General features: G+C 47.6%; 1 protein-coding gene across 1 annotated transcript in view; it reads right to left on the bottom strand.

Moving 5' to 3' along the window:
* Window positions 1-144: 144 nt before the first annotated feature.
* ttn.2 (titin, tandem duplicate 2) overlaps window positions 145-13,299 on the bottom strand; it is a 238,002-nt gene continuing 224,847 nt past the window's right edge. Inside the window, exons 240-248 of the mRNA XM_031877239.1 lie at window positions 12,450-12,755; window positions 12,006-12,305; window positions 11,145-11,720; window positions 10,573-10,878; window positions 10,072-10,454; window positions 9,757-9,967; window positions 3,686-9,631; window positions 3,313-3,600; window positions 145-1,491 (exon numbers count right to left, since the gene is read on the bottom strand). Coding sequence (XP_031733099.1) covers window positions 1,199-1,491; window positions 3,313-3,600; window positions 3,686-9,631; window positions 9,757-9,967; window positions 10,072-10,454; window positions 10,573-10,878; window positions 11,145-11,720; window positions 12,006-12,305; window positions 12,450-12,755 — 8,609 coding nt within the window. The 3' untranslated portion in view covers window positions 145-1,198. The remainder of the gene's footprint in view (window positions 1,492-3,312; window positions 3,601-3,685; window positions 9,632-9,756; window positions 9,968-10,071; window positions 10,455-10,572; window positions 10,879-11,144; window positions 11,721-12,005; window positions 12,306-12,449; window positions 12,756-13,299) is intronic.

Genomic DNA, 13,299 nt, shown 5'->3' on the forward strand with positions numbered 1-13,299 from the left:
CTATACTAAGACTTTTTACTTTTTTCGACATGCTATACTAAGACTTTTTTTGGACATACTATAATTAGATTGTTTTGACTTATTTTCCAAATAAAATAGAAGCACAAAAAAATGAACAAACAAAAAACCACAGCAGAGACGACCTGTAGTGCTGATAATCATGCTTTATTAAATCAATAATTGGAGAAAAACTCAAGGAGGCTGCGAAACGCTAACAACTCTAACTTCAATCAAAGCAAAGTGCTGAGCGCTACGCGACACCGCCACGTCACTCCGTCCTCGTTTAGACGCGGTGTTCGGTGGTTGGTTGGTTGGTTTTCGGCTGCCTGGCGGCGCCCAGCTTGACTGACTCCTAAAATCTAAACACACAAACACTCTGCAGACCTCCGAGAGACAGCTCTGCTTCTGCAAAATGAGCAAAACAAGGACGGACTCTTATTTTTCCCGTGATTTGCCGGGTCGATGGTGCGACTGAAGAGCCCGAGCGAGCAGGTCGGTTTGCCAGAAGCAGAGCACAAAAAAAGAAAAAAAAGAAACACTTGTGCTCAGGGAGTGCAGGCCGCTCGCACTGTGAGCGTGTCATTGAAATGGCGGTACGACGTAATCAGTCAGAGCGCGAGGTCCGGTCGTTCTGCTTACATGAGGGTAGATGCAAACAGCACTCGGGATCTCACGCTCGTGTTACAAAGCGACAGCAACGCGGTGCCGTCGAAGTTCTGTCTCCGATTGAGTTAACGTCAACAGGGAGCCTCTCTACCTGTTGAGGCGATCTTTAGACTTCAACGTAATGTTGAGGCACAGAGTTTAGTTTCTCCGTTTAACAGGGTATTCGTTCCTCGTGGAACTTTCTCCTGTTTAAACATTTTTAGTTTCATTTTAGTTTCAGTTAATATTATTGTCATAAATAACATTTCCCATAACCGTTAAATTCGGCTATATACATTATGTACATGTGTCACAGAAAAATGGATCAAAAATCCTAAGTCATAGTTATCCAATATGGCACATTTTATAACAACGTTAGACTCTGAGTCTAGTTTGGCATAAATTAATGTCAAGATTGGTACAAAAATAGTTCATATTTACAAGAACAGAAATCCAGATCTTTGTCACGTAGATTATTTCGCTCGATTAATAAATAAAAAGGCATGGAAGTAGGGAAAAGGGGAAGTTTGGATATTTTTTTCTGTTTTCGTTTCTACGCTGATCGAATGCTAATGTGAACAGTCGCCGTGTCGGATCCGAGCTCGTTGGACAGCTTCAGGGTGTAAGTCCCGGCATCTTCCTCCTTCACCCCGGTGATGATGAGGGTTGTCAGGTCTTCCGAGGTATCGATGTGGAAGCGTCCGCCGGCCGTCACCTCGATGGTTCTGCCGCTGCGGGACCACTGGATGTGTTTGGCGTCGCCGGAAAAGGCGCAGGTGACAGTCAGGACTTTGCCCGGCTCGATGCTGATGTCCTCCGGCAGAGCCTCGATCCTGGGAGCAGAACCTGGAGACCACAGTGCATGTAGATTAGTGCACACGGAGTTTTTAAAATAAGATTTAAGAGGCCACTAGGGGGATGGGTATCGGTAGGACCTTATCAAGACTGCTTATCGGTTCAGTTCCTTATCGGTTCTTTTTGATTATATTGTGAGAAAAAAAGATCAACATTGATTTGTTATTCTTGTATTAATTATCCTCTTGAACACTAGCCCTATTTTTAGGCCTCTGCTCAAAAATTGCATACCCATACTTAAAAGACTGTAAATCTGAAACTACAAGGTCTATTTTAATAATTTTGATGGTATAATACAGGTAACACTTGTGAGATGTGCTGATATGTGTAAATATTGTGTATATGTTACTGGTTAATAACATAAACACATATGGCACAGCTCAAATTGAAAAAGTTTCAGGTTCGCCTGAAAAAAAAGCACTTGTGTTGAAAATATTACTTGAAATAATGCCTAAAAATGTCAATGGCATAGCCACAGTCATAGCACAACATGTTTTACAGTCTCTAAAACAGATTTGACTTCGATTGAGTGAAGCAGGCAGCATAAACCAAGCAAAGTCAAGCAAAATTCTCATTTTTGGAACCAGCAGTTGCGCTGCTGTATTCAAATTTTATATACTGTATAACTAAATATTAACTATATATTCACTTGTCTTCAATAATGCTAATAAAGCAGTTTGGCATCATTTGGAGCAATTTTGTGCCGTCATATTTGTCATCCATAAAATAAATTCCTGAGTGCATGTGTCTATATAAGCCTTTGTAAGGCCTGTGATTGGCCGATTTAATCATGTGACACCTTGTTGCATGCGGGAGAGTCCAACAAAAGCCATGAAGGGGTGTTTGAGAAGCTGCCGGTCCGTTTACTCACCGAAAATCTCGATATGCTTGACTAAACCCCCATGTCTAAATTCATTGGTCCCGCTGACTGAATGGCTGGCATTCTCTCATTCATTCTCTCAGAGCCGCCATTTTACTTCACACACACGGAGGGGGAGACGGATTATAGAGCTGCTGCATATTTCAATGGATTAGCTGCATTTTTCGTCACGAAAATCAGCAAAAGGTATGTGGCGGTTCAATTTTTTTTCTGGGGAGCGGTGGGTTGATGGTTGGCGTTGCTTATATAACTTTTGAACGGTTTGAAAGAGAGTAATTTGGACACGGCCAGTCGTCGCCGGGTCGAATCACGCCCCTATGCATCCGCCATGATTGCTGCCCGCTTTGTCATGAGAGACCCAAACAAAGAGCATAGTACGCAGATTTTTGGCCAAAAAAACGTGGTATTGTGGTAAATCTTCTAGATATCTTCTAGATATGATCTTAGTTCATGTATAATTGTGTTTTGCAGTGTGTAAAATGGCTCCCATGGTTGTTTTGCCCAGAATCTCTTTGTTACACAGGTATATGATATGTCATAAAATATCATTTTATTCGTTTCGCAAAAGTGAATTGTACACGTGTGTACTCTGTCGCCCCCCCTCTAGCCCCCTTTAAAGGGGGCTCTCGGGACCAAGAGTAACCAGGCGGCACCGGTTCCTGTTTAGAACCGGGTTTGGCCACAGTATTTGACAGCAGAGAATAAGGAATGCAGAAGAGCATTTTCGACTTTTAAAATCCAGCTAATAAAAACGTGTAGTGTTGCTAAATTAACTTGGGTGTGTTTTGCATTGGAAGTTTATGGTTTGTAGCTATTCATTTAAAAAAGAAATGCCTTTTTGCTGCCTCTGAATATTAAAGTGGAAATGACAAAGCTACTTTTAAAAGACCACAAAAGAACAACTATTTAACAGATTTCAATCCCGATCTTACCGATTGCTCTGAACGAGGATCCCTCCATGTGGGAGGAGCTGCCGGAGCTCATGGCGTACGTCTCAGATGCCATGGAGGACATGCTGGACATGGACATGGTCTCAAGCTTCATCTCAGCTGCCATGCTACTGATGGAGCTGGACTCCATCATGGAGGACATCATGGCATGCTGGGCGGAGGAGGAGAAGGAGGACGACTCCTCCATCACGTGCATTTCCTTCTTCATCATCATGGACGAGCTCATGGATGAAGAAGACTCCTTGTGACTCATCGTCATTGATCCTGACGCTACGGATGGAAACAGTAAATACGTTAATCTTCAGGATTTGATATTGGGACTAAATCTGTTTAGATACTTGAGGCCGGTGCTCACCTTTAAGTGCCAGTTGCTGCTCTCGGTAGGCTGTGATCTTCATTCGCATGGACTGGAACACCTGTCCGCTGAAGGAGAAGGAGGATTTGGAGACTCCTCCCTCTGATGTCATCTCACAGATGTACTCTCCCTGATCGCTGTCTGCCAGGTTGTGGATTAGAAGGCTGCAGGAGCCCTCGGAGTAGTGCGCTTCAAAGCGGCTACTCTGTGAAAGCCTCCTCCCGTTCATGTACCACACCACCTCCCTGACGCTGCTCTCGCAGACACAGGACATCCTCACCGAGCCCTCGCTGGCCTCGGCCCTAAGCTGACTCAGGACCTTGGGAGGTTTCGGGATTGGGGATTTGATGGTGGGTGGAGACACAACCCTCTTGGGGGACATGATGGGAGGAGGAGACTTCACCCTCGGAGGTGATTTGATTCCTTCGGGCTCAGGGGACTTCAAGGCCCTCGGTGACTTAATGCCTGAAGGTTCCTGTGACTTGATCCCTCTTGGTGACTTGATTCCTGCAGGTTCTGGAGATTTGAATCCTATTGGTGATTTGATTCTTGCAGGTTCTGGAGATTTGACCCCTACTGGTGATTTGATTCCTGCAGGTTCTGGAGATTTGAATCCTACCGGTGATTTGATTCCTGCAGGTTCTGGAGATTTGAATCCTAATGGTGATTTGATTCCTGCAGGTTCTGGAGATTTGAATCCTATTGGTGATTTGATTCTTGCAGGTTCTGGAGATTTGACTCCTACTGGTGATTTGATTCCTGCAGGTTCTGGAGATTTGACTCCTACTGGTGATTTGATTCCTGCAGGTTCTGGAGATTTGACTCCTACTGGTGATTTGATTCCTGCAGGTTCGGGTGACTTCACTCTCTCCGGAGACTTGGCTGGTGGTGGTGACTTGTGTCTGGGTTCAGGAGATTTCATACCCTGTGGTGACTTAACTCCCTCAGGTTCAGGAGATTTTACACTTGGCGACTTTATACTCAGCACTGGCGACGTCACACTCGGTGTTGGCGACATCACACTCGGCGTTGGAGACTTCACACTTGGAGTAGGAGACTTCACACTTGGAGCTGGTGATTTGATTGAAGGCTCAGGCGACTTGATGCTCGGGACTGGGGAAGCTACGGAGGGAGCCCGTGATGTGACTGAAGGCTCTGGTGACTTCACACTGGAAGTGGGTGACTTTACAGCTTTGACCTCTTTGGGAGCCGGTCTGCGGATGGTCAAGGTGAAGTGAGCCTCCTGTCTGCCTGCTGAGTTCTCTACCACCACCGTGTAACTGCCCTCATCGGAGGCTGTCACGGAAGAGATCTCCAGGCAGGACTTGTACTGAGTGGTGGTGACCTGGATGCAGTGAGATGAGACGATGGCTCTGCTCTCTTGCATCCATGTCACAGTTGGTGCAGGCTCCCCATCGATATCACAGGAGAATCTGGCTGTCTCTCCCTCTGCAACCGTCACAGACTGGGGCTTGGTGAGGATTTTGGCAGGAAGAGAAGGCTTCACCTTGTGGACAGCAACTTCCTCAGATATAGCAGCAGCAGAAGACGACTTCACTTTAGCTTCAGACAAGGTGCGTTTCCCGGTGAGAGAAAACTTTTCCGATGAGTAGGAGGAATCAGATGACAGGTATTCAGCAGAGGCATACTTGATGGATGAATCATACCTCTCAGCAGAGGAGTATCTCTCAGAGGAGGCAGCATATCTTTCACGGGTTGAAACCTCATGTGTCTCGGTGAGCTTAGACTTGCTCTCCTCCACCTGAAGGTGGGACTCGGAAGCATAGCCAGCTTTGAAGTGGGTGGTGTGATAGTGGTCGATTCGAGTGACTTCAGGGAGATATCCTTTGGGAACATCCTCGTCCCTGCGGCGAGAGGAGAAGGTGGTGTAGCCGCCACCTGACACATCGAGGGTGGCGTAGTCGGAAGCTTCTCCCTTGGAGTTGGAGCACACACAGCGGTATGTGCCACTGTCTTCCTCCTGGCAGTCCAGAATAGTGATGGACAGAACACCGCTCATGTTAGTGAAGACATATTTCTCACCGCTTTCAGTGATTGCATTTCCATTGTGGAGCCACTTGACCTCGGCCTCTGGCTTGCTTTGTATGTTCAGGGTGAATTTGGTGTCTTGGCCAATCGGTATGCGATGAGAGCGCATCCTGACGGTCACACGGGGCGTGTGGTCCAGGCTGAAAGGTGTCTGGCTAACCACCTGATATTTCCTCTCGGACTTCAGGGCAGCCTTTCTGGCCTCATAGCGTGACATGATGTCAAAGCGGGCGGACCGCTCGAACCTGGAGGAGGAGCGGGATGACCTCTCAACGGATCTGATGGGGCTGGGAGAGCGAGGACGGGTCCTCTCAGGGGTGGGGGACCTCCTCAACACGACCTCGCCCTCTACTTCCACAGGCAGCCTGGAACGTGACGGTCTGATCAGCTCTGAGACTGGACGCATGAGCTCGATGTACGTGGGAGAAAGTGACCTTCTCCTCCTCGTGAACTGAGAAATGGTGCGTTTCTTCTTTGTTTTAGCGACCTCGACAGCCTCGTACCGCACCTCCTGCCTGCTCTCTTCAAGTTCCACGGCACGCCGCTCCATGTGTACAGGACTGCGGGTGGGAGAGGCAGAAAAGCCTAGCTCCAGTTCATCCTCCAGCATCATTTTCTCCTCCTCGGTTCTCCTCACGGAAAGGTAGTCATCCACAGGCATCAGCAGCTCCTCATCAATAATGGCTCCCAGAGATCTCCTTCTGGATCTGAAGGAGATCTCGGATTCAGGATAAAATGAACAGCGGGCGGGCCTGACAGTCTCCAAATCATCCAGAGTGAGTTTTGGAATACGCCATCTTGGCCTGTACTGGTCGGTGATTCTAGGGAGGGGCATGACATAGAACTGCTCCCACCTGGACAGGCGAATACGTCTCTGCCTCTTCTGCACAATCCTCTCCATCTTCTCTGAAACCTCATACTGGTCCCTAAGTTTTCTGTACCACTTCATGTCAGAGAGAGGCACAAACTGTTTGATGGCTTTGTCCTCATCCAGATTTCTGGGATCATGGACCAGAGGCTCAGGGATCTCATAAGGCATGAAGATCCTCCTCTCCTCCTCCAGCTTCTTGGTCACGGACTTCTCTACCGAGATGTCAAACTCGCCCTCAACGTTCTTGGTGCTTACTGCAGGCTTGTACATCTCTGCAGCGAATTTGAGTGCATTCTGGGCTGTGGGGTTGAAAGGTACGAGCTCCTCGGTGGCAACAATTTGCAGAGCCATCTTGTTAGTCTTTTCAATTTGTTTCTGTACATGTCTGTATTTCTCCTCCTCGCTCTTATACTCTCTCCTGGTGTAGGTAAGGCGGTCCACATTCAGTTTAGCCTGGCAGCTTGCAGAGCCAGCAGAGTTGGTTGCGGTAACCTTGTACACACCGGCGTCCTCGAACAGAGTATCTCTGATGTGCAAGACGTGGTAGTCAACGTCCTCCTGTATGACAACAACCTTGGGACCGAACTCTAGTGAATGCCCGTCCTTCTGCCATTTCAGAGTAGGAGTCGGGCTTCCTGAGACTCTGAGCTCGAAGCGGATGCTGTATCCCTCGACACAATCAACATTAGCCAGCAGACGTTTGAACATCGGCCTCATAGTTTCCTCAGTTACAGGATGAGGTGTCACAGTGAGACGGGCCTTGCAGCTGTCTTCTCCAAACTTGTTGTGGGCCATGACAGTGTATTCTGCATCATCGTCCAAACTCAGGTTGTGGATCATCAGCTGGTACAGACCCTTATCACTGGTGAACGTGTACTTCCTGTCATCTTCACCTGGCTTGATTCTCTCCCCATTCTTTAGCCATGTTACGTGAGGGTCCGGGTGCACAGTGATAGTGACACCGAAGCGCACATCTTCGCCAATGTAGGCAGAGCGATTGTAGAGAGGCAAAGTAAACTCTGGCGGCCTCTGCAGGAGTTTAGTCCTGTCAACTCTCCTCCTCAGCTTCTTGATGGAGCGGCTAATATAGTACTCTTTGATGCTCCTCACTGTCTCAACAAAGAGCTCTCCGTAAGCACTGTCCTCTCCATCATCACTCACCACCTTGCATCTGTACACACCATCATCACTCTCGTCAATGTCCTTGACATAGATGCTGGCAAAACCATTAGTGTAAGTAATTTCATACTTGGCGCTTGCGTGTAGCTGACGGTTACCGTGGTACCATGACACCTGAGTACTCTTGTCGTAGTTGGTGATGCTACAAGTGAATCTGACGTGACCGCCTTCTTCAGCGGAGCCATGCATGACTGGGCCAGTGCGAATGCCATGGTACTCAATTCCAATCTTCACTTTACCCACTGCCAATCCTCTCTGGTTCTTGAAGGCGCCACCATAGGCAACACGAGCTGCCGCTATAATGGTATCGGTCCTCTTTACCAGAGACTGGTAGTACCTTCTGTGTTTCAATGTCCTAATGACCTTGCTACTGACATTCTCAATCTTCATCTTGAGCCATGGGTGCTCCAGAGCCTCATGGGCTGTCATACGGAGCTTCCTGTCTTTGACCAGCAGTCTGTCGACAAAGTCCATAGCCTCCAGGCTGATGTCCTTAAATGCTTCACTGTCAAAGATGTATTCACAGTTGGAGATGTTCTCAATCATCTGAGTAGTGGACTCTGCCCCAAACGGATTCAGGCCACTGAGCAAAACGTAGGCCATTACACCAACAGACCACATATCAGTGGCTGTCGTGACCATGTCGTGACGGTGGATCTCAGGGGCACAGTATTCCGGAGCTGAGAACGGCATTCTAACGTTTTCTCCTGGCACCAGTAGCCTAGCCTGGCCCATCTCAATGATCTTTATGGTGGTGCTTCTCCTTGTGGTGTAGACAATGTTGTCGGGGCGGATATCAAAGTGGCCGAAGTTGTGGCTATGCATGAACTTGAGGGCAGAGCAGACTTGTCTCAGGTAGCGGACAATCTCCTGCTCCGTAAGCTCGAAGTTGCAGGTGCCAAGGCGCTCGAAGATGTCAACTCCAGACATGAATTCAAAGATCAGGATGATCTCCTCCATGCTTTCAAAGTATTCATGCAGGTAGATGATATTCATGTGCCTTGCTGCATTGAGGGCTTCAATTTCTCTGAGAACCAACTCACGGTCAGTTCCTTTGACCTTGATAAACTTGGCCATGAAGGTCTTCTTTGTGGCAATCTCTGTGCAGCGGTGGACCACTCCAAACTGGCAGCGAGCAAGTTCCTCAGAGATGACGTACTTGGAGGACAGCTCCTTCACCTTGTAGAACAGAGCCTCCTCCTTGGTGACCTCTCTGGTTTCGTCCACTTCCTCGTCATAGTTCCGAATCACAGACTTGTCTTCCTTTGTGGTGATGGGCTCTGTTGGCTGAGAAGGAGAGCTCTGGCCAAACTGGTTTTCAGCGATGATACGGAACTGGTACTTGGTCTTTCCGAATATGTTGATGATGGTAATGCTACAGTCAGCGGTCTGTCCAGCACGGATCCACCTGTCAGCAGTGGTGGGACACTTCTCCACAATGTAGTTAATGATGTCGCTTCCACCATCATTGGCAGGTGGCTCCCAGGTCAAGGTGATGGAGTCCCGAGCAATGTCGCTGACGACCAGACCCTTTGGAGCATCAGGTATGTCAGCCACGTTCACCTCAATGGTTTGCTTGTCCGTTCCGAACCTGTTCTTTGCTGTTATAGCGTAGTAGCCAGTATCCTTCCTCTCCATTCCCTTCAGGAACACCAGGGAGGTGAAAGACCTGGTGGTGATGATTTGGTGATGAGCAGAGTTGGAGAGGATCTCCTGACCCTTCTGCCAAATGATTGCTGGCTCAGGCTTGCCAGAGATGGGGATCTTGATGGTGATGTTATCACCACGGACAGCATGGACTGCTCCCATTCCCTGGAGCTCCTTCGGCAGGTGGATCTTAGCAGGAACTGGAATTAAAATAGATATTTATTAAGATGTATTCAATTTAAGTAAGTACACTTGCAGAGGATGCAGGATAATGGATTCTAGAAAACAAGAAAAAAATGTTGCAATACCAAAATGATATCATTACCTTCCACCTCCAGGTTGGCTGTTGTAGAGATGGATCCTGAGGAGTTGGTTGCTCTGACTTGGTAAACTGTGGCATCGGTCTCATCAGCGGCAGTGATGACCAGCTGGTAGTAGCCTCCCTTGAACTCCTGGGCTTTAATCTTGGTTCCATCTGCCTCTATCTCTTTTCCACTGCGGTACCATTTCACCAAAGGTTTGGGATGTCCCACCACCTGGTCATGGGAAAAATAACCAAGTTAAAGCATACCCAAGTATAAATGTTGACACAGCATTTGACTTCTTGAAAGTAAAATTAAATGTAGTTAAAATAAAGTACCTTGGTGACAAAGGTGGCATTGGCTTGGTATTTGGCGGTTATGTCCCTGATCTCCTCCCTGAACGCGGGAGCACAAGGAGACTGGTCGGACTTGGGGATGATCGGCGCTGAGATCTCACTCCAGTCGCTTTCACCGCCCAAGTTCTCACACTTGACACGGAACTCGTACTCAAAGCCCTCGATCAAGCCTGTGACCTCGAAACTGGTCTCCACCATCTTCTTGCTGGTTACTGACATCCACTTGTTCTGCTTCTTCTCACGTTTCTCCAAGTAGTAGCTGGAGATTTTAGCTCCACCGTCGCTGCTTGGAGGCTTCCAGCAGACCACACACGAGTCCTTGGTGGAGCTGATGATGAAGGGCTGCTGTGGGATGCCAGGTTTTTCTGAGAAATAAACCGGGAATGTTACTGCAGTGCTCATACATACCTGTGAAGTTAGCCCCATTCTCTACAATGTAGCCACAGAAGCCAAAGCTGGCAAACAAAATATGTTTGGACTTACCAAATGGACTCTTAACGATGACCACCGATGGGATCTCCAGAGACTCACTGACTCCGTACTGGTTCTTGGCAGAGACTCTGAAGTAGTAGCCGGCGCTCTCTATCAGGTTGGGGACACGGCAGTTGGTGCCAGAAATGGAGGAAGACACCAGGTGCCACTGCTCGCCTTCTTTGGCCTCACGTTTCTCCACAATGTAGTTGGTGATCATGGAGCCGCCGTCGTCCTTTGGAGAATTCCAGCTGATAACAATTGAGCTCTTCAGCAGGGCGTCAACAACAATAGGGCCCTCGGGGATGCATGGTTTATCTGGAGAAAAAAGGTTGTTTTTATTCATATACATGGGTCTAGTAAGAGTTATTTTTAATTTATATGTTTGACAAAGAATATTTTAGAGTTAAGAATTTAGAATGTCTAGTCAATCTAACTTGCAGATTGCATGGTAAATGGTTTACTTATTGACTTTCATTTGAAATATAAAGATAATACAGATGTCTTCACTAGAGGCTATATTCTTTAATATTTAAACTTTCTGAGTTTTGTACTATTTCCTGTTCTCAGAAGTCTGGTGTTACCTTGGATTTCAACGCGGAGCATAGTGTCGACGGTTCCGTACACGTTGCTAAGCTGCACCTTGTAGCGGCCAGCGTTGGTCTTCCTCTGGACGTTCCTCACCACCAGGTGGGAGTAGCTTTCAGTGTTTTCAATAATAACATTCTCGGATGCGTTCAGAGGCTTCTTGTCATAGAACCACATTATCTTGGGGATGGGACGTCCAATGTAGACGACATGGAGGCGAAGGCTGGTGCTGGCCCCGGCAAAATACTTCTCTTTCATAGGGAAACCAGGGTGGAACTGAGGCGCCGCCTGCAGTCGCAGTTTGCCACTGGTCTCGACCTCTCCGGCTTCGTTGACGGCCCTGCAGGTGTAGCTGCCCTCGTCTTCCTGCTCGTCCGTCAGGATGCTGAGAGAGTGGTTACGGCCATCTGAGCTCATCTTGTACTTGCGGCTCTGGATCAGTTCCTTGCCGTAGCGGTACCATTTGATCTCAGGCAGAGGTCTGCCAATGATGCCACAGGTGAGAGTGCCGGACTCACCAAGCTTGGTGGTTACGTCCTCGATCTCGTCCTTCATAGCTGGAGCCTCACCAACTGCAGAAACATCAGCAAGGTTTGATTTTAATCTAGATTTGATCAGCTTTTTACATTTTGCTCTAAACATTCTTGCAATCCTGATGCTGCTAGCTCAGTACCTGCTGTATATAAATTATGATGACATGCACAAAAAACACAACATTCAACTACACATGATCTCTTGTTTAACTTTGTAAGACGCAGGTCGCATCACAAAGTGGCTGCGAGATTTTGATTTAACAAACATAAATACATGTTAAAGACATAATCACATAAACGCCTCTGAATTCTGCACCAGCTCACCGCTCAGTTTGGTCTTGATGCCCATGGGTGTGCGGCGAGGTCGGCTGAGTCCAGTCACGTTCTCAGCGAAGATTCTGAACTCGTACTCGGTGGCCTCCATCAAACCGCCCATGGTGAACTGACGATCTTTGGAGCGCTCCTTGTTGCACTTCTTCCAGGCACTTTCTCCCGCCTGCCTGAACTCAATCCAGTAGCCCAGAATCTCCTTTCCACCGTCATGCTCTGGCCTGAGCCAGTGGATGGTGATGCAGTCTTTGGTGATGGAGATGATGTCGATCTCTCCTGGTTGGCTAGGTTTGTCTATAAGGAGACAGACAGGAGGAGATTAATACTCAGGGGGAGTATTGCTCAAAGCAAGACTGCTTTGTTTTTCAAAGCCTCCTCTACTTAAACTACTTATTTGTTTATTTATGCAGAAATAGGCATCACGTAATGTTAACTCACCAAATGGATCTTTGCAGACCACGGACTCTGAAGCAAGACCAGGCTCGCTCAGCCCAATGTCGTTCTGAGCCACCACTCTGAACATATACTCTGCATCAGGGATCAGACCGGTGACGTTGTACATGGTAGTGGTAATGTGGGTCTTGTTGTGTCGGACCCACTTCTCCGTCGACACCTCTCTCCTGTCCACGTAGTACCCTGTGACGCGGGAGCCTCCATCGTCCCGGGGTCGGGCCCAGGACAGAGTCACCGTGGTCTTGGTCACGTCCATGATCTCTGGTGGGTTGCTGGGAGGCTCTGGTGGGCCTGGAGGTGAAATGTTAGCGCAATCAATATTGACAACAACAGCTATTGACATCAGAATTACAGATACAGTTGTGTGAAAAAGTGTTTGCCCCCTTCCTGATTCCTTGTTTTTTTGCATGTTTGTCACACTTAAATGTTTCAGATCATCAAACAAATTTAAATATTAGACAAAGATAACACAAGTAAACACAAAATGCAGTTTTTAAATGAAGGTTTTTATTATTAAGGGGGGAAAAAAATCCAAACCTATATGGCCCTGTGTGAAAAAGTGATTGCCCCCTAAACCTAATAACTGGTTGGGCCACCCTTAGCAGCAACAACTGCAATCAAGCGTTTGCGATAACTGGCAATGAGTCTTTTACAGCGCTGTAGAGGAATTTTGGCCCACTCATCTTTGCAGAATTGTTGTAATTCAGCCACATTGGAGGGTGTTCGAGCATGAACCGCCTTTTTAAGGTCATGCCACAGCATCTCAATCGGATTCAGGTCGGGACTTTGACTAGGCCACTCCAAAGTCTTCATTTTGTTTTTCTTAAGCCATTCA

The sequence above is a fragment of the Anarrhichthys ocellatus genome, unplaced genomic scaffold (assembly GCF_004355925.1).
Source record: "Anarrhichthys ocellatus isolate YVR2014 unplaced genomic scaffold, GSC_Weel_1.0 scaffold130, whole genome shotgun sequence".
In the NCBI taxonomy this organism is placed as follows: Eukaryota; Metazoa; Chordata; class Actinopteri; order Perciformes; family Anarhichadidae; genus Anarrhichthys; species Anarrhichthys ocellatus.